Source organism: Natrix helvetica (assembly GCF_964273705.1).
Source record: "Natrix helvetica genome assembly, chromosome: 8".
NCBI classification, from domain to species: Eukaryota; Metazoa; Chordata; class Lepidosauria; order Squamata; family Natricidae; genus Natrix; species Natrix helvetica.
In genome coordinates, this window is record NC_138559.1 from 6,356,547 (window position 1) to 6,376,830 (window position 20,284).

The 20,284-nt window shown below is 48.6% G+C and overlaps 1 protein-coding gene across 1 annotated transcript in view; it reads right to left on the reverse strand.

Annotated features, from left to right (window-relative positions):
* Nucleotides 1–346: 346 nt before the first annotated feature.
* CNNM3 (cyclin and CBS domain divalent metal cation transport mediator 3) overlaps nucleotides 347–20,284 on the reverse strand; it is a 54,141-nt gene continuing 34,203 nt past the window's right edge. Inside the window, exons 2-8 of the mRNA XM_081960759.1 lie at nucleotides 19,227–19,370; nucleotides 11,749–11,901; nucleotides 8,588–8,757; nucleotides 3,589–3,685; nucleotides 2,660–2,793; nucleotides 1,626–1,761; nucleotides 347–480 (exon numbers count right to left, since the gene is read on the reverse strand). Coding sequence (XP_081816885.1) covers nucleotides 431–480; nucleotides 1,626–1,761; nucleotides 2,660–2,793; nucleotides 3,589–3,685; nucleotides 8,588–8,757; nucleotides 11,749–11,901; nucleotides 19,227–19,370 — 884 coding nt within the window. The 3' untranslated portion in view covers nucleotides 347–430. The remainder of the gene's footprint in view (nucleotides 481–1,625; nucleotides 1,762–2,659; nucleotides 2,794–3,588; nucleotides 3,686–8,587; nucleotides 8,758–11,748; nucleotides 11,902–19,226; nucleotides 19,371–20,284) is intronic.

The following is a 20,284-nucleotide window of genomic DNA, read 5'->3' on the forward strand; positions in this document are numbered from 1 at the left end:
TGAGAGCGAGGAAGAGATAGGAAGAGAGAGGGAGAGGAAAAGAGAGAGGGGAAAAGAGATTGAGAGAGAAGGAGAGAGAGGAAAAGAGATTGAGAGAGGAAAAGAGATGGAGAGGAAAAGAGAGAGGGGGAAAGAGATTGAGGGAGGGAGAGGAAAAGAGATGGAGAGAGATGGAGAGAGGAAGAGAGATAGGAAGAGAGAGGGAGAGGAAAAGAGAGGGGAAAAGAGAGGGAGAGAGGAAAAGATTGAGAGAGAGGGAGAGGAAAAAAGAGAGGGGGGAGAGATAGAGAGAGAGAGGAAAAGGGATTGAGAGAGAGGGGAGAGAGAGAGAGAGAGAAAGAGAACACAAACAAAGAAGAAATACGAAGATATTTACCTTGTGATTTTTTAAAAAAGAAAGGGACTCCAGGCTATGGCAGAAAGGCCTGTGTTAAATGCGGTTTTCGATTGTGCCAAAGAAAGAGAGATTGAGCGGGAAGGCTGGAAGGAAGAAGAAACAGAAAGAGGGGGAAAAAGAGCTTTTAGCTCCTGGAAGCAGACACACAGAAAGAGAACAAGCGAGACGTGTGGGAAACAGCTTTGGCCGCCCCAGGAGCTCCCATGGGACAGTCTCTTCAGAGGGGGCACCCTCTAACTCCCTGGGTGTGACCCACTCCACCTGGGCTACCCTTTCCTCCTGCCCCATCGCCTTTTCTCCTAGGCTCCCCCCCCCCCCAAAAAAGGGTGCCAGCTTTTTTCCCTTCCCCACCTAACTGCCTTTCTTCTCCCAAGCAATGTGGGCAGCCCCTTCTCTCAATATTCTAGGGTTAAGGTGCCAACTGGGCCTTTTTATTTCCCCTTTCTCAGTGCCACCTTCTAGGGCGGAGGTGCTGTGGTCCGCTGATGGCCTGCAGAACTGGCAGCAGATTCGGACAGTGAGGAGGTTGGGGAGGAACATGGGCCAGTCCTGGAGGCTCGGACGAGGGCTCTGTGTCGGAGGCAGAAAGGGGGCCAGGGCCATCTGGGAGTTATATGCTGCCTCCGGAGCCTCCCAAATCGGACATCAACAAGGCAGAGGAACAAGGGGAACCTGTTTCCAGTGCGCGCATGCCCAGAGCTCCCAGAAGGCAAGAACCGTTAAGACAAAAGGGGTGACTCTGGAGTAAGGCTTGGAGATGGTTGGCCCCTCCCATAGGACATAAAGGAGGAGCAAAGACACATGATCCTTTGCAGGAAGCAACTTGGTTCATGCTGGTCGGTTTAAATTCTGAAGCTCTGTTTTGACTCTGTGCTCCGTGTGGCCTTGACAAGCTAATTGCCAATTAGGTCTTTGGTAGCGTTTCAAGGGAGATAAAGGTGGGTGCTTATCAGCCTTATCCTGAAGGACTTTGGCAGCCTACTGTAGGACTCTTTACAACTATCTGGGACTCATTGTGGGCTGTGAATGAACTTAATTCACAGCCTTTGAAATAAAAAGAGGGTTTTTTGGGACTAAGCGTGCGCTTTTTACTGTCTCAGGAAGCCAAGGTCAGAACAGCAAGCTCTTGGGGGCAAAGGCTTCTGACGTGAGCTCGAGGGGCTGCCAAGAACCAAATTGGAGGGGGTGGATGGTCTCAACCACTCGCCCAGGACGTGAAAGGACCTACCTGTTGCCGCATTTTTGTCATTCAGGAGCTTGGTCTGGCTGCTGGGGATGATCTTCAGATCCACAGCCTCAGGGGATTGGGGCGAGTTCTGTATCCTCGAGGCCATGAGAGCGTTGAGATACTGCAGACGGGTGACCTGCAAAGAAGATGTCATGTGGCAGAAGATCAATGGAATAAGGTTAGTAAAAATCACCACTATCGCTCCTAGCACATGCCACTCTTCTCCCCTGAAGAAGCCCAGAGCCAAATGCAAAAAGAATGAAATCTTTAATTAAAAGGAAAGGGAAGGGAAGAAAAGCAAAGCAAGGGAAGGGAGAGGAAAGGGAAGGAGGAAGGGAAGGGAAGGGAAAGGAGGGGAGAAGATAGGAAGGGAGGAAGGGGAGGGGAGAGAATAAACAGGAGGAAGGGAAGGGAGGGGAGAGGAAAGGATGAATGGAAAGGAGGGAAGGGGAGGAGAGAGGAAAGGACGAAGGGGAAGGGAAAGGAAAGGAGGAATGGAAAGGAGGGAAGGGGAGGAGAGAGGAAAGGACGAAGGGGAGGGGAGAGGAAAGGAGGATGGGAAGGGAGGGGAGAGGAGGGGAGGGGAAAGGGAAGGAGGAAGGGAGGGAAGAGGGGGAAGGAGAGGAAAGGAGGAAGGAAAGGGGAGGTTTCTCCAAACGTTTAAGACTCACAGGACTGAGTTCAAATCCCAGCGATCCCCAGCCGTGCAAGGGAAGCTGAATCTACAGGAAGAGGCTTCAAATACGCTGGCTGGGGAATGGACAGGGTGACCAGTGACGGAGGGGAAGGGGAAACGTTTACATTTCAATGAGCTGAAAACAGCAGGGATTTTCAGAGTCGGCTTTCACCAGTGGTGCCAATAGGATGCATCCAACAAATTGCTCTTTGAGGAGTTCTGCTTTCAATGGGTGCATTACTTGGAACGCTGCCTTGTGCAAACCTCAACCCCCAAGGACTTTTGAGGATTTCTGCACTGCGTTCCACAACAATCTCCTCTCCCGCCTCCACCTGGCAAATCGCTGGAGGTGCTTTACCTTGATGAACTGCAGATCGGTGAGGGCTCGAACGGTGTAGTCAGGGCAATACGCTGAATAATTGGTGGGCTCTGTGCCGTCAACCTGCTGTTCACGACGATTCATCCGTAGAGTGGACACGGGGGATTGGTGGACTGTGGAAAAGGAAAAAGCAACACTGTGGCCACATTCACACCAGCAAACCAACTGTAGGGGCCCGCCAGTGGAGCTGGCAGCAGATTTGGAGAGTGATGAGGTTGGGGAGGAACAAGGGCCAGTCCTGGAGTCTGCGGAAGGCTTGGAGGACGGCTCTGCATCAGAGGCAGAGAGGGGGCAAGGGCCGTCTGATGTTTATCAGCTGCCTTCAGAGTGAGGCAGATGAACAGCTGGAGCCTGTTCCCAGTGTGCACATGCGCAGAGTTGCCAGACGAAGGAAACAACTAAAGAACAGGGGTCAATATGGGAGGAAGGCCACAGGTAGATGATGAACGGCCCCTCCCAGAGGGAATAAAAGAGGAGCGAAAGGGGAGTGGAGTTTGCAGGAGACAATTAGTTCGCTTAATTGGTTCCTGACTCTCCAAGATTCCTTGCCAAGTTCTGCAGATATCTGCCTGGCAGCTCTCCAAGCCAGATAAGGTCTGTGACCATAAATCCTCCCTTGAAAGACTTTGCTGGATGCGAATGAGCAGAATTCAGAGTCAATTAATATAAGGGTTTTTTGTCGGGACAAGGAGTTTGCTTCATGCTCCTGGGAGGCTTGGCTCAGAACACCAACCCAAATAGGAGTTGAACAGCCTCTGTCCTCAAAGGGCGAACCAAACTTTTTGAGGGTCCCACTTACCGAACTCCGAAATACGGGCAATTAAAAATGAGCTGGCAGTAAGGTCCCTGGGGTGACTCCCCCACTTCTGAGGGGCGCTGCTCGCCTCTAGGCGGAGCAAAGGACTCACCTGAGGAAGGAGCAGTAAGTGCAGAGACACCGTAATAGGTGAAGGCGCCATTTTCAAACTTCAGTCCTTCCTTCCCAATCTCAACTTCCACCCTGCCCTGACAGAAGAAGCAGAAGGCAAAATGAGGAGAGGAGCCGGTGATGTGTGTGTGTGCGTTGTTGTGTTGTGTGGTGTGGAAGGAATAATATGAATTCTTCTCAGCTCTTTTAAGTACAATCTGTAAGGTAAAGGTTCCCCTCACACATATGTGCTAGTTGTTCCTGACTCTAGGGGGCGGTTCTCATCTCCGTTTCAAAGCCGAAGAGCCAGCGCTGTCCGAAGACGTCTCCGTGGTCATGTGGCCGGCATGACTCAACACCAAAGGCGCATGGAACGCTGTTACCTTCCCACCAAAGGTGGTTCCTATTTTTCTACTTGCATTTGTTACCTGCTTTCGAACTGCTAGGTTGGCAGAAGCTGGGACAAGGAACGGGAGCTCACTCCGTTACACGGCACTAGGGATTTGAACCACCGAACTGCCGACCTTTCTGATCGACAAGCTCAGAGTCTTAGCCACTGAGTCACTAGGTCCCCTTCCATTATTATGCATATTCCTATATAATATTTTAAAATGAATATGTAGCTGAAAGGATCAGAAGCTGAAAGATGATTATATTATGCACAATGTTATTATAACAATGTGAATATGATTAATGAATTAAGATTACCAAAATGGTCATTATCACTATTATTTGATATCAAAATTAACGATACCCAGATGCCACACAGTTCCTGTATTCAATACATACTTACACACACACACACACAGACACAGACACGCTGGTCTTGTTGTATTCAGGTCTTTTCCCATGTAAGATTGAGATTGTCGTGGCAACGTTTCGGCGAAGTCTCACTCGCCATCTTCAGGCTGGGTTTTGGGCTTAAAGTGTGATCGGAGCTGCCATCTTGTTGTTTCAGTAAGTGGAATGATTGGGTGTGTGGTTGTATCATGATTGGTAGATTGGTGCTGATTGGTGCTGGCTGTGTGTCCGTTGTTTCGTGTTGTAATGGCCTGGGTGGTGGGTGGGGCTCGTTTGTTGACTCGGGCTGGTTTCCAGATGTCTGGTAGGCGGGAGGTATTGTCACATTTATTCATGTTATATATATTTGTTTTCATAGAAAACACCAGTGGGACCTCGCCAAAACATTGCCAAGACAATCTCAATCTTACATGGGAAAAGACCCGAATACAACAAGACCAGCATATATATATATATACGTATGTATATAGGACAGGGCCACAGATCTTCTCTGTGTGGGCCCCCATTTTGGGATTCTCCCCTCCACCCCATAACTCTGTCAAGTTCTCAACCCTCTTGACTTTTCACCTCTTTAAAGTTCTGTTTCTCTGCGCTTTCAACCTGATATGTTGCTTTGGCAGTTCCACCTTCAGTCTGTTCCTACTGCTGTTTTTATCATTTTAATATGTGTAACCTGCCTAGAGTGGTTTCCTTTGGGGAGGCAATAAAAGAAAACAGCCAACTTGATTAATTATGATAAATTAAAACGGCAAGCTGCCATGACCAAGGGACCCTTCCAACTCTATTCTGTCGAGAAAATCAATCATCTACATCAGGGGTGTCCAAACTTGGGAACTTTAAGACTTGTGGACTTCAACTCCCAGAATTCCCCAGCCAGCATGGCTGGCTGGGGAATTCTGGAAGTTGAAGTCCACAAGTCTTAAAGTTCCCAAGTTTGGACACCCCTGATCTACATGGCCGCAATTCCCCACAACTGTTACACCATATTTTTGGGGTATAAGACACACTTTCCGCCCCTAAAAGAAGGTAAAAATTTGGGTGTGTCTTATACACTGAATGTAGCCCCACCAACCTGCCAGCCCCAACCCTTTGGCCTCTCTTTCCAGCAATTTGCCTCCTTACTGCAAACAGCCTGTTTCGGTTTCAGCAGCTTTTTTAGCACAAGCAGCTGATTATCGGTTGAATTGGCCTCCCAACCATGAGCTGTTTCAGGATGTAGGGATTGCCATAGCTTATTGCCGCCTACGTATGCCCCGTTTTCAGCCTCCACCTGCCCCATTTCCAACCCATTCCAATCTCCGCCACCCCCAACCGGCAGAAAGTGGGGTGCACAGAGGCTGAAAACAAGGCGCAGGAAGGTGGCAATAGGCTATGGCAATCCCTGCAGTCTGAAGCAGTTGGGAGGCCGATCCAATTGAGAATAAGCTGCTTGTGCTAATCAAGCTGTGCTGAAATTGAAACTGAAACATGCGGTTTGCTGCAAGGAGGCAAATTGTGGGGAGGCAGAGGCAGATTCCCCCCCCCCCTTGTGCTAATCAGGCTAAACTGAAACTGAAAGAGACTGTTTGCTGCAAGGAGGCGAATTGCTGGGAGGCAGAGGCAGATTTTTTTTTCTTGTTTTCCTCCCCAAAAGCTAGGTATGTCTTATACTTCAGAGCGTCTTATACTCTGAAAAATACAGTATTTTCCTAAAGGGAAATCAACCCCTAACTGTCCTTCGGAAGGACAGGTCCTGAAGCTGAAATACTTGGCCACCAAATGAGAAGAGAAGGCTTCTTGGAGAAGACCCTGAGGCTGGGAAAGAGGGAAAGGGGAAGGAGAAAGGGATGGAAGAGGGTGAGATGGTTAGATAGTGTCATCGACTCAATGAACGTGAATTTGGGTAAACTCAGGGAGACTGGGGAGGACAAGAGAGCCTGGCAGACAGACAGACAGACAGACGTATCTTATAGACAGATAAAGCATGGACATATATGCTGGATTCAACCTTCCCTGTACCTTAGGGATGAAATGGGACAGCTTGCCGCAGCCAACTCACCACAGGACAATTCAATTCAATTCTTTAAAATAATTTAAACAATATTTTGATTTTCATCTTCATATTTCATGTTGTCCCTCCTTTGGCATCCTTTCTTTCATGGCTCTATTCTGCTATTTCTTCGATATTAGTGTAACTCTTTGTCCCGTGGCGAGCTGCCCTGTGGCGAATTGGCTGCGTCAAAGTTGGCTGTGGCGAGGAATGGTGCAGTGGCCTAGAGGGGGAGCTCTCGCCTCACAAATCAGGAGGCTGTGAGTTCAATCCCAGGTAGAGGCAGATATTTCTCTCTCTGGGTACAATGAGAATATATCTGCTGAAACAAAGGTGAGAGGGAAGGAAGGGCATCCGGCCATTCAACACTCTGCTAACTCCACTCGGTTGCCCAGACTCCACCCCGCAAGGGATTATGAGGTCGTTAAGTGATGGTGATGAAGTTGCCTGTGGCGAGTTGCCATAGACCTTGTTATGGAGAACATCAATGCTACCGTAGATCCAACATAGGGATTGTGCTATGGATTGAATAGCGAGTTTCCAGAGCCCACTGAGGGCAGAGAACACAATCTAATCCTTCTATCTCAGCAATCCAGCCTCCTCTTGGCTTGGCATCTCACCTCTTCTCCATTCCCATTCCCAGCTGGCATTAGGACTCGCTACTTATCCCAGCCCAGAGAGATTAAAAATGCCAGTGGCCGAAGAGCAGCATTTCAGGCTTTTGATTCAGGAGATGGGAAGTCCTGTGATGGCTTTCTGCTTATGCCCCAGAAAGGGCATGCAAGCAAATGGGCACAATGGACTGGACCATTTTGAATTCCGGGTAAGAAGCGATGCCGCAGATGGCATCCCTTTTATTTTGACCATTGAGCAAAATTAGCCTTGGGAACGAAGACCAACTAAGCGCTAATGTGAAGGTCTTCCAGTTGCATAGGTTTTATGGAAGGATTGAAAGTGGTCGGTTCCATGCCTCCCCATTTATACAGTGGCGCAGTCCTCCCACATGTACTCTTCTCCATGCTGCCTTCCAGTATGGCTGGCTGGGGAATTCTGGGAGTTTAGGTCCACAAGTCTTAAGATGATTCCCCACCCCCAGGCTCCATGTTTGCTGGCAGAGGGCTCTACAGGAGGCCTACAGGAGGCTACAGGGTGAAAATGGAGGGCCTGGGAGGGCCGCGGGCTAAGATCTAAGCACCCCACCGTCTGCATCCGGCTTGCGGGCCTTGAGTTTGACACCACTGGTCTAGTCCAACTCCCTGCTCAGTGCAAGGCCCATTGGCCCATCTGTGACCAATGATCATCTACTGGAAATACTCCTCACTTCACGTGAACGCCTGCTCCTCCTGAGCTAGGTCTGCCAGGTTGCGTTGTTTGAGCCGTGTTGGCGAAGTGGTTAGAGAGTAGTACTGAAGGCTACTTCTGCCTGCAACTTGGCAATTCGACTCTCCCCAGGCTCAAGGTTGACTCAGCCTTCCATCCTTCCAAGGTGGGTCAAAGGAGGACCCAGATTGTTGGGGGGCAAGAGGCTGACTCTGTAATCGCTTAGAGAGGGCTGTAAAAGCACTGTGAAGCGGTATATAAGTCTAAGTGTTCTTCCTTCCTTCCCTCCCTCCCAGTGATTAGAATGCAGCATTGAAGGCTAACTCTGCCCAAGGCCCGGAGTCCGATCCTGACCAGCTCAAGGTTGACTCAGTCTTCAGTCCTTCTGAGGTGGGTAAAATGAGGACCCAGATTGTTGGGGGCCAAGAGGCTGACTCTGTAAACCGCTTAGAGAGGGCTGTAAAAGCACTGTGAAGCGGTATATAAGTCTAAGTGCTCTTCCTTCCTTCCCTCCCTCCCAGTGATTAGAATGCAGCATTGAAGGCTAACTCTGCCCAAGGCCCGGAGTCCGATCCTGACCAGCTCAAGGTTGACTCAGTCTTCAGTCCTTCTGAGGTGGGTAAAATGAGGACCCAGATTGTTGGGGGCCAAGAGGCTGACTCTGTAAACCGCTTAGAGAGGGCTGTAAAAACACCGTGAAGGGGTATATAAGTCTAAGTGCTACATGCTAAGTTTCCTAGACGTTGGCCTCGTTTCTCGGAAGTTGCTTTAGCCTCCAACCTGGTTCTTGAACCCGGGCCTCCCACCCTCCCTCAAGGCCCTCCCTGTGCGCGCCCGAGACGCAGAGTACCTGCAGGATGAGCACAAAGTAATTGACCGGCTGGTTGCGCTGATACAAGTAATGTTCAGCGGCCAAGCGGTTGCAGTCGTCAAACTTCACTTCTTGGTTGACGCTGGGGTGCTGCAGCAGATGCAACAGGACCTTCTCCGAGATTCGGCCTGGGCTGAAGAGATCCACCTCTGGAGGAGAAGGGGAAGGGGGGGAGGGCAACAGGAGAGGCAAGGGGAAAAGTTGCATCATATTCAGTTGGTTTTTTTAAAGCAGAAGTCTGCATATCTTGGCAACTCAATAGAATATAATTCTTCATAGTAGAATTCTTAATAGCATAGAATTCTTTACAGAATTCTTCATAGAATAGAATTCTTCATAGAATTCTTTATAGAATTCATAGAATAGAATTCTTCATAGAATTCTTTATAGAATTCATAGAATAGAATCCTTAATAGAATAGAATTCTTCATAGAATTCTTCATAGAATTCTTCATAGAATAGAATCCTTAATAGAATAGAATTCTTCATAGAATTCTTTATATAATTCTTTATAGAATTCTTTATAGAATAGAATTCTTCATAGAATAGAATTTATAGAATAGAATTCTTCATAGAATAGAATTTATAGAATAGAATTCTTCATAGAATAGAATTTATAGAATAGAATTCTTCATAGAATAGAATTTATAGAATAGAATTCTTCATAGAATTCTTCATAGAATAGAATTCTTTATAGAATTCTTCATAGAATAGAATTCTTCATAGAATAGAATTGTTCATAGAATAGAATTCTTCATTGAATAGAATTTATAGAATAGAATTCTTTATAGAATGGAATTCTTTATAGAATGGAATTCTTTATAGAATAGAATTCTTTATTGGCCAAGTGTGATTGGACATACAAGGAATTTGTCTTTGGTGCAGATACATGAAGGTTCTCAACCTTCCCAATGCTGCGATCCTTTGTTGTGGTGACACCCAACCATAAAATTATTTTTGTTGCTACTTTATAACTGTAATTTTGCTACTGTTATGAATCATAATGTAAACATCTGATGTGCAGGATGTATTTTCATTATTACAAATTGAATATAATTAAAGCATAGTGATTAATGTGCCAATCTTGGTTTGGGAGAAGATCAGCCAAGCTGGGATTTTCCAGGATAAAATGACCTCAGCCCATCCTCCAGCAGCAGTTCGTGGCTTACGCGAGTTTCACTTTATTAAGTTTACTTTTTTAACATTCCATTCCATTCCCCCCACCCACCCAGTTTTTTTTCTTTTTCTTTCTTTCCATTCCTCCCTCCCTTTTCTTTTTCTTTCCATTCCTCCCTCCCTTTTCTTTCTTTCTTTCTTTCTATTCTTCCCTCTCTTTTCTTCTTTCATTCCATTCCTCCCTCTCTTTTTGTCTTTCTTTCTTTCCATTCTTCCCTCCCTCCCTCTCTCTCTCTTTCTTCTTTCTTCCTTCTTTCCTTCCTTCCTTCTTTCTTTCTTCTTTCTCAAGAATCATTACAACCAGACGTGGGAGAACATAGCGGTGAATTCGTACGAGCAATCAATTTAACACAGATTAAGAAGTTGCCCTTTAAATGGGATTTTAAATAGGGGCTTAAGCTACATCAAACTGTGCTTCCGTCCCAAGTGGAATTCCTCGGGACGGAAGGAATGGGTGGGCGGGGCCTGTCCTCCCCTCCGGCCTCTCTTGCCAGCCCTTCCCGGGGCCCAAAAAGCCTCTGAGCTCAGTTTAGCCCGGAGGACAGGACCAGCAGCGGGGGAGGCAAAGGCAGCATCCAGGCCCAAGGCGGCTTGAATCCCGGCATGCGCCTGCCTGGGCGAGAGCCCATCCTGCCGGCTGAAGCGGGTGGCCTGACTGCCCCACCAGTCTCCTGCTCTCTGGGTGCCTTCGAGCCCCTGTGCAGGCGGCTGGGCTGAAGCAGCACCGCCGACCATGCTCACTTTGGACGTCTGGAGGAGCCGAGGCTGATCCGCCACCCAGAAGAACCCGCGCCCGGAGCTGGGAGGAGGCTGCTTCACCACCGGCGCTCTTCATGCACCTGCTGCTTCAGGACGTGCTCCTGAGCATGGGCGACGCCTGTGGAGGTGGATGGTCTTAGGCGACCCCTGTGAAATGGTCGTTCAACCCCCAAAGGGGTCGCGACCCACAGGTTGAAAACTGCTGCTCTAAGGGATAAATCATCACCATAGTCATCCTAAAAATACACTCATCGTCAATCATAAGATACAATGCTTAGTGGTAGTCATAGGAGAGCAAATAAGCAATCAACATAAATCTCTCTCTCTTAGTCCTACACACCTCACAGGATTGTTGTTGTGGAAGAAAAGGGGATGAGGAAGTTGTGTCAGAGTTTGTTGCCTTGAGTTACTTTGAGGATGTTTGTTGCCGTGAGTTATTTGTAAAAAATAATAAAGGCGAGATACAAGTAAATAAAATAAAACACCTGTATTTTTCGGACTATAAGACACACCAAGATTTTGAGGAGGAAAACAACAAAAGAAAAGTTTTTGCCCGCCCCAGCCTCCCAAACCCTCTGCGCATCCCATTTTTGCAAAAAAACAGGCCTGTTTTTGGCCTCCTAAACCACCACCCCCCCTACACATCCCATTTTTGCCTTCTCTGGCCCCCAGGAGCACTCTGTAAGCCTCCCACCCACCCCCGCATGTCCCATTTTTGCAAATAATTTCGCGAAAACAGGACACCTGGGGAAGGGTTTCAGGACAGTGATGGGTTACGACTGGTACGCCCTGGTATGGGCATACCGGTGCCTGCCGGGAGCACCAGGTACCGTTCCAGTACGGTGCTTCCGAGGGCTCGGCCACCTGCGCTCCTTACCAGTATTTGAGGTTTTCGGGGCTTCTGCACATGGAGCGTACAGGGTCTGTGCAACGCTCCACTGAGCAGCTGGAGCATCGCGGGTGGCAAGTACACATATGAACACTGCGCGTGTGTGAGCTGCGTGTGGTGGACATCTGGTCCCGTTGCACCGGGATCTGGAACCCCCCACTGTTTCAGGAGGCCAAAAATGGCCGTATTTGGTGTATAAGATGCACCAACATTTCCACCCTCTTGGGGGGGGGGGGGGGAGTATGTCTTATAATCCGAAACGTAGGGTAAATAAGAGTGGTTCTACAATAAGACACGGTTTCTTCCATGGTCTTACCTCGAGATAAGAAGCGCTGGGTAGCCAGGAGTAGCTGAGGGGAGATTTTTACTTTGTACTCATTGTCAGAAACTTTGAACAAGGAGAAATCTTCTTTCCGGTGGTCCATCAGCGTTCCCAGGGGAGGGGGCTTCTTCTTCAACCGGTTGTCCCCTGGAGTTAGGAGGAGGCAAAGAGACAGCGAGAAGAATCAAACTGCACAACGCTTAGGGGCCCTCTGCGCGATGCTCTGCCAACGCAGGGCAATCACGGGGGAACGTTATGGGTACCAGCCTTCAATGTTGCCCCCTGGTGTCATTTTAAATACCCACTCCAAGATTCCAGTCCTCGTGTCCTTAAACATCTCCAAGGGACACAAGGAAGGAATCTCAAAGGCCAAACCTCCAGAAGTTGTGGGTACTCCATCTTGGGAGGTTTTTAAGAAGAGATGGGACGACTGTTTGTCTGAAATGGTATCGGGTCTCTTACCTGAGGAGGGGGTTGGACTAGAACAGGGTGTCAAACTCAATTTCACTGAGGGTTGTGTTTGACCTCGGGATCCCGGGGGGTGGGCATGGCCAGCTCGATGTAACTTGTGTCGGGGGCACCTCTGGCTGAGGCCGGACTTCCCTCAGACCCTCCCTCACTCTCATTGTAATCTTCCTTCCTTCCTTCCTTCCTTCCTTCCTTCCTTCCTTCCTTCCTCAGTCCCCTCCCTCCTCCCTAAGTCCCTTCCTTCCTTCCTTCCTTCCTTCCTTCCTTTGTCCATCCTTCCTCCTTTCCTTCCTGTCCCTTCCTTTCTTCCTTCCTCAGTCCCTCCCTCCTCCTTTCCTTCCTAAGTTCCTTCCTTCTTTCCTTTCTCCGTCCCTCCCTCCTCCCTAAGTCCATTCCTTCCTTCCTTCCTAAGTCCCTTCCTTCCTCAGTCCATCCCTCCTCCTTTCCTTCCTAAGTCCCTTCCTTTCTTCCTTCCTTCCTCAGTCCCTTCCTCCTCCCTAAGTCCCTTCCTTCCTTCCTAAGTCCCTTCCTTCCTTCCTTCCTTCCTCAGTACATCCCTTCTCCTTTCCTTCCTAAGTCCCTTCCTTCCTTCCTCAGTACATCCCTTCTCCTTTCCTTCCTAAGTCCCTTCCTTTCTTCCTTCCTTCTTTCCTTCCTCAGTCCCCTCCCTCCTCCCTAAGTCCCTTCCTTCCTTCCTTCCTTCCTTCCTTTCTAAGTCCCTTCCTTCCTTCTCAGTCCCTCCCTCCTCCTTTCCTTCCTAAGTCCCTTCCTTCCTCAGTCCATCCCTCCTCCTTTCCTCGATGTAACTTGTGTCGGGGGCACCTCTGGCTGAGGCCGGACTTCCCTCAGACCCTCCCTCACTCTCATTGTAATCTTCCTTCCTTCCTTCCTTCCTTCCTTCCTTCTTTCCTTTCTCCGTCCCTCCCTCCTCCCTAAGTCCATTCCTTCCTTCCTTCCTAAGTCCCTTCCTTCCTCAGTCCATCCCTCCTCCTTTCCTTCCTAAGTCCCTTCCTTCTTTCCTTTCTCAGTCCCTCCCTCCTCCCTAAGTCCCTTCCTTCCTTCCTTCCTTCCTTCCTTCCTTCCTTCCTTCCTTCCTTCCTCAGTCCATCCCTCCTCCTTTCCTTCCTAAGTCCCTTCCTTTCTTCCTTCCTTCCTCAGTCCCTCCCTCCTCCTTTCCTTCCTAAGTCCCTTCCTTTCTTCCTTCCTTCTTTCCTTCCTCAGTCCCCTCCCTCCTCCCTAAGTCCCTTCCTTCCTTCCTTCCTTCCTTTCTAAGTCCCTTCCTTCCTTCTCAGTCCCTCCCTCCTCCTTTCCTTCCTAAGTCCCTTCCTTCCTTCCTTCCTTCCTTCCTCAGTCCCTTCCTCCTCCCTAAGTCCCTTCCTTCCTTCCTCAGTCCCTCCCTCCTCCTTTCCTTCCTAAGTCCCTTCCTTCCTTCCTTCCTTCCTCAGTCCCTTCCTCCTCCCTAAGTCCCTTCCTTCCTTCCTCAGTCCATCCCTCCTCCTTTCCTTCCTAGGTCCCTTCCTTTCTTCCTTCCTTCCTCAGTCCCTTCCTCCTCCCTAAGTCCCTTCCTTCCTTCCTAAGTCCCTTCCTTCCTTCCTTCCTTCCTCAGTACATCCCTTCTCCTTTCCTTCCTAAGTCCCTTCCTTCCTTCCTCAGTACATCCCTTCTCCTTTCCTTCCTAAGTCCCTTCCTTTCTTTCTTCCTTCCTCAGTCCCTTCCTCCTCCCTAAGACCCTTCCTTCCTTCGTCCCTTCCTTTCTTCCTTCTTTCCTTCCTCAGTCCCTCCCTCCTCCCTAAGTCCCTCCCTCCTCCCTGTCCCTTCCTTTCTTCCTTCCTTCTTCAGTCCCTCCCTCCTCCTTTCCTTCCTAAGTCCCTTCCTTCCTTCCTTCCTTTCTTCCTTCTTTCCTTCCTCAGTCCCTCCCTCCTCCTTTCCTTCCTAAGTCCCTTCCTTCCTTCCTTCCTCAGTACATCCCTTCTCCTTTCCTTCCTAAGTCCCTTCCTTCCTTCCTCAGTCCCTCCCTCCTCCTTTCCTTCCTAAGTCCCTTCCTTTCTTCCTTCCTTCCTCAGTCCCTTCCTCCTCCCTAAGACCCTTCCTTCCTTCGTCCCTTCCTTTCTTCCTTCTTTCCTTCCTCAGTCCCTCCCTCCTCCCTAAGTCCCTCCCTCCTCCCTGTCCCTTCCTTTCTTCCTTCCTTCTTCAGTCCCTCCCTCCTCCTTTCCTTCCTAAGTCCCTTCCTTCCTTCCTTCCTTTCTTCCTTCTTTCCTTCCTCAGTCCCTCCCTCCTCCTTTCCTTCCTAAGTCCCTTCCTTCCTTCCTTCCTCAGTACATCCCTTCTCCTTTCCTTCCTAAGTCCCTTCCTTCCTTCCTCAGTACATCCCTTCTCCTTTCCTTCCTAAGTCCCTTCCTTTCTTCCTTCCTTCCTCAGTCCCTTCCTCCTCCCTAAGACCCTTCCTTCCTTCGTCCCTTCCTTTCTTCCTTCTTTCCTTCCTCAGTCCCTCCCTCCTCCCTGTCCCTTCCTTTCTTCCTTCCTTCTTCAGTCCCTCCCTCCTCCTTTCCTTCCTAAGTCCCTTCCTTCCTTCCTTCCTTTCTTCCTTCTTTCCTTCCTCAGTCCCTCCCTCCTCCTTTCCTTCCTAAGTCCCTTCCTTCCTTCCTTCCTTCCTCAGTACATCCCTTCTCCTTTCCTTCCTAAGTCCCTTCCTTCCTTCCTCAGTCCCTCCCTCCTCCTTTCCTTCCTAAGTCCCTTCCTTTCTTCCTTCCTTCCTCAGTCCCTTCCTCCTCCCTAAGACCCTTCCTTCCTTCGTCCCTTCCTTTCTTCCTTCTGTCCTTCCTCAGTCCCTCCCTCCTCCCTAAGTCCCTCCCTCCTCCCTGTCCCTTCCTTTCTTCCTTCCTTCTTCAGTCCCTCCCTCCCGCTTTCCTTCCTAAGTCCCTTCCTTCCTTCCTTTCTTCCTTCTTTCCTTCCTCAGTCCCTCCCTCCTCCCTCAGTCCCTCCCTCCTCCCTAAGTCCCTTCCTTTCTTCCTTCCTTCCTCAGTCCCTCCCTCCTCCTTTCCTTCCTAAGTCCCTTCCTTCCTTCCTTCCTTTCTTCCTTCTTTCCTTCCTCAGTCCCTCCCTCCTCCCTCAGTCCCTCCCTCCTCCCTCAGTCCCTTCCTTTCTTCCTTCCTTCCTCAGTCCCTCCCTCCTCCTTTCCTTCCTAAGTCCCTTCCTTCCTTCCTTCCTTTCTTCCTTCTTTCCTTCCTCCCTCCCTCCCTCCTCCCTCAGTCCCTCCCTCCTCCCTAAGTCCCTTCCTTTCTTCCTTCCTTCCTCAGTCCCTCCCTCCTCCTTTCCTTCCTAAGTCCCTTCCTTCCTTCCTTCCTTCCTTCTTTCCTTCCTCAGTCCCTTCCTCCTCCCTAAGTCCCTCCCTCCTCCCTAAGTCCCTTCCTTTCTTCCTTCCTTCCTCAGTCCCTCCCTCCTCCTTTCCTTCCTAAGTCCCTTCCTTCCTTCCTTCCTTTCTTCCTTCTTTCCTTCCTCAGTCCCTCCCTCCTCCCTCAGTCCCTCCCTCCTCCCTAAGTCCCTTCCTTTCTTCCTTCCTTCCTCAGTCCCTTCCTCCTCCCTAAGTCCCTTCCTTCCTTCCTTCCTCCCTAAGTCCCTTCCTTCCTTCCGATGTATTTTCATTAAGGATTTGCATCATGAGCCAAGGTGGCACAGTGGTTAGAGTGCAGTACTGCAGGCTATTTCTGCTGCCTGCTGGCTGCCTGCAATTTGGCAGTTCAAATCCCACCAAGCTCAAGGTTGACTTAGCCATCCATCCTTCCAAGGTGGGTCAAATGAGGACCCAGATTGTTGGAAGCAAAAGGCTGACTCTGTAAACCACTTAGAGAGGGGGTGTAAAGCACCATTAAGTCTAAGTTGCGATCCTTCCTTCCTTCTTTTTCCTTCCTTTCTCGCTTCCCAGCTTCCCTTCTTTTTCTTTGTCTTTCCTCTTTCTCTTTTTTCCTCTTTCTCTTTTTCTCCCTTCTTGCATGCTCAAATGCAAAAGGGAAAACATTTTTCCTTTTGTTTTGTTTTTAATTAGTTTTGATAGCCCTCTGCCAGCAAAAACGGAGTTTGGGGGGGCATGTACTCCCCCCCCCCCCGAGCTCCCTTTTCACTGGCAGAGGGCTGCAGAGGCCATCATGGCCGAAAACAGGGGCCATGGCCAAACACTGGAGTAGAAGATCTTCCAAAGTCCCTTCCAACTCAATTATTCTGACTGAAGATGATTTCCCCAATGTTATTGCTGATCTAGAGTTCCCAGCATCCTCACCCCTGGCTATGTGGGGCAGCTGTAATTTTAATACCTGGCAGAGCAGAGGTGAGCCATATCTGCTCAGAGGGTGAGATTCAGTTTTTAGGGGATGCTGATCCCATTAAAATCCCATTTCTTTAAACCCTCCAAAAGCAGATAAAAACAATTATAGGAAAAAACCTAAATCTAAAATATCCCTTGCATCATTTTCCCCTCCACCCAGGATCATCTCCAAGGCACCTGAGTGTAGAACAAGAAGCAATGGGTGGAAACTAATCAAGGAGAGAAGGAACTTAGAACTGAGGAGACATTTCCTGACAGTTAGAACAATGAATCAGTGGAACAGAAATTGCCTCCAGAGGTTGTGAATGCCCCAACACTGGAAGTCTTTAAGAAGATGGTGGATAGCCATTTGTCTGAAGTGGTGCGGGGTTTCCTGCCTAAGCAGGGGGTTGGACTAGAAGACCTCCAGGGTCCCTTCCAACTCTGCTATTCTATATTCTACATATTAAAACATGTTCTGAAAAGTGAGCTATGCGAGTTTGCTGTTACAGACATCAGGTACGGGGGGAAAAATACTTTTTTTCTCTTTCAGTAAAAGCTACACAACTTTGCAAGAGTCAAGAAACAACCAAGGAGAATATTTGTAGCTCAGGGTTGAAATGAGGTTTCCTTGGTGCTCTCTGGGCTTGGTGGTTTTCTCACAGACCCAAACTATCCCAAAGAGGTTTTTTCAAGAGACAACTGGACTTTGTTTTCCTTGGAAAACACTTCGCTTCTCATCCAAGAAGCGAATAGGCAAGAAACATGGTAGAAATTGAGGAGGGTAAGCTGTGAAGGGAGGCCTCTGTGAAGACGGGTTGCTAAACTCTGGAAATAATGCAAATGTACCTCAAACCGCATCGATGTGGACTTTCAACCCTCAACGTCTCTTGCCGGTCACGACCCCCCACCCCGTGCTCCCCTGTGTATGCGCCCCAACCCCCCCTTGCCTATTTTTAGCTTCCAGGTTGGTGCAGGAGGCTTCCCAGGCCCAACCTAGAAGCCAAAACAGGACACGGGGCATTGTGTGAGTGCCCCCGGCGCATGCGCTCCACCCGGCGCATGCCTGCACATGTTCCCCGCATGCACACACACCCCACGCATGTGCGGCCGAGACCTGAAAACCAGCTGGCTGGTGGGAGGCGCATGCACATGTGCGGTGAAGCTGGGCTGGGGTGACAGCTGGTGTTCACCCTCCAGCGTGGGATGGAGCCCGTTAAACGGCTCGCGTGATCTGCTACCGTGTTCCCCCCAAAATTTGACCCCCGAAATAAGCAAAATTGGCCTTATTTTCGGGGAGGTCTTACTATTTTTGAGGTGCAGGAGGCGGCGAGCGTGGTCACCTCATGGATGCTGCTGTATTGCAATATTTTCGGGGGGAGGGCTTATTTTAGGGCATGCGCTCAAAAGCCCCGATTGGGCTTATTATCCGGGGAGGTCTTATTTTCGGGGAAACAGGGTATTACTGGGGCAGGGGGTTTATTTTATTTTATTATTTTATTAATTTATAAGACAATTCTTTTATTAGTTTTATTGTTTTTTATATGAGGCTTTTCTATATTTGTAAGCCGCTTTGAGTCGCCATGCACAAATAGGCAGCAATATACATTTTCTAAATAAATAAACTCTCACAATCCCCCAACTCCGGCATGGCTGGAGTTGATGCGCGCACATCTTACAAGTTGCTCAGCTTTATGAGATGACAGTACGTTTCAGAAGTTGCTTTGATCCCTCATTCTAGAACAGGGGTGTCCAAACTTGGGAACTTTAAGACTGTGGACTTCAACTCCCAGAATTCTGGAACCTGCCATTGCTTTTCTGCTCTCTCTGGGGCGATGGGCTTCAGGCAGCACTAGAAGGCAGACACCTGTCATTCTAACAAAGCAAACTTAGCCGGCCTAAGAAAAACAAGGAGAGTCCGAAGCAGAAGAGAAACTATAGTTGCCTGGGTGAAAAATATTGGTTATAATGTGGAATTGGCTAAGTGGGAAAAACTTTGGATACTTAATCGGAAACTAACAATGGCCATGGCGTATAAAGAAAATCTGTATAAGATGTTCTACAGATGGCATCTTCCCCCAGCATGGCTCTCCAAAATGTTTAAAAATTTGGCCCCAAATTGTTGGAAGTGCAAAAAAAAAACACCAGGCACTTTTTATCATATGTGATGGACATGTAATGAGGCAAAAAGATACTGGAAAATGATACAACCATGTTTGGAACAAACGGAAATGTTTCTCCTAGGCATAATACTGGAGGAGTATAAGAAAGATGTACTTTATCTAATTATACATGTACTAACTGCGGCGTGTATAACTTATGCGCAGTATTGAAAAAAAGAAAATACACCGTCAGAGTTAGATATATTCAGGAAAGTTTTGGCTGTGCGGAAGCAGTTCCTGAACTAAAAAATAAAGGGGAATCGGAATATTATGAAGTTTGGAACAGATTTTATTATTGGTATAAGACTGGAACAAATTGTAAATAATCTGATTGGATAGAAGGATAGATAATGTATTAACTAGGCTAATAGTTAATGGATGAGATTATCTGTATATAACGTGACTGTCTGGTCACTTTGACTTCGCGGTGCTGCACTGTTTTAAAGGTAAAAACAAAATATATTTCAAAAAAGAAGCAGCAGCAGCAGCAGCAGCAGAAGAGAAGACGCCTTAAACAGGCCATACCTGTGTTGGAACCCACTTACTGTAGTCGTCTGACTCATCCATGATCTCCGACTTGATGATCTCTTCTATGACATCCTCTAGGGTCACCAACCCCATGACTTCGTAGAATGGGTCCCCTTCCCCTTCGTTGTTCACCTTCTGCACAATAGCCATGTGGGATTTCCCTGGAAAGAGAAAGAGAATAGCAGAGTTGGAAAGGGACCCTGGAGGTCTTCTAGTCCAACCCCCTGCTTAGGCAGGAAACCCTACACCACTTCAGGCAAATGGTTATCCAACCTCTTCTTCAAAACCTTCCGGTGTTGGAGAATTCACAACCTCGGGAGGTTGGAGAGAGTGTGCCGGGGAGCTGCTCTTCCGGGGGTCCCTGTCACTCATGCGCTCCTGGTTGGCACTTGGTGCCGAAAAGTTTCACCAACACTGCACTAGGGGGCAGTGAAATAGAAAACGCTGCCATCTGGTGGCACATTAGAGTTCTGCAGCCCAGAACTGATCATCACAATCTCTTACTAACTACCTTATTTTTCGGAGTATAAGACTCACCCTTTTCCCTCAAAGAGGCTGAAAATCTGGGTGCATCTTATACACTGAATACAGCATTTTTTGCCTCCTGAAACCCCGCCCCCTTCACCAAAATGACTGTGCATAGGGCAGAATTGAGCAAAAAAAAAGGGCAGTTTTCTGCTCAGTTTTGTTCCCCCCCCCCGACAGCTCCCAGGAGCACTCTATAAGCCCCCTAAAGGCCATCTCTGCACTTTTCTTGATTAAAAAACGGGTCCGTTTTCATGAAAAACAGGCTGGTTTTTGCACGTTTTTTGCTCTCCCCCCCCCCCATCCCCCAGGAGCACTCTATAAGCCCCCTAAAGGCTATTCGTGAAAAACCGGCTGCTTTGGGGAGGTTTGCAGAGTGCAAAAACTTTTTTAAAAAAAAAATTTGCCTCTTCAAAACTTTGGTGCGTCTTATACTCCGAAAAATATGGTAGGCATTTCTAGGTATGCTGATGTTGCTTTTGATTCTCTCCCTCTTTACACCTAGAAGAAGGGATTGTTCTGGAATTGGAGGGAAGGTGGGACACCCATC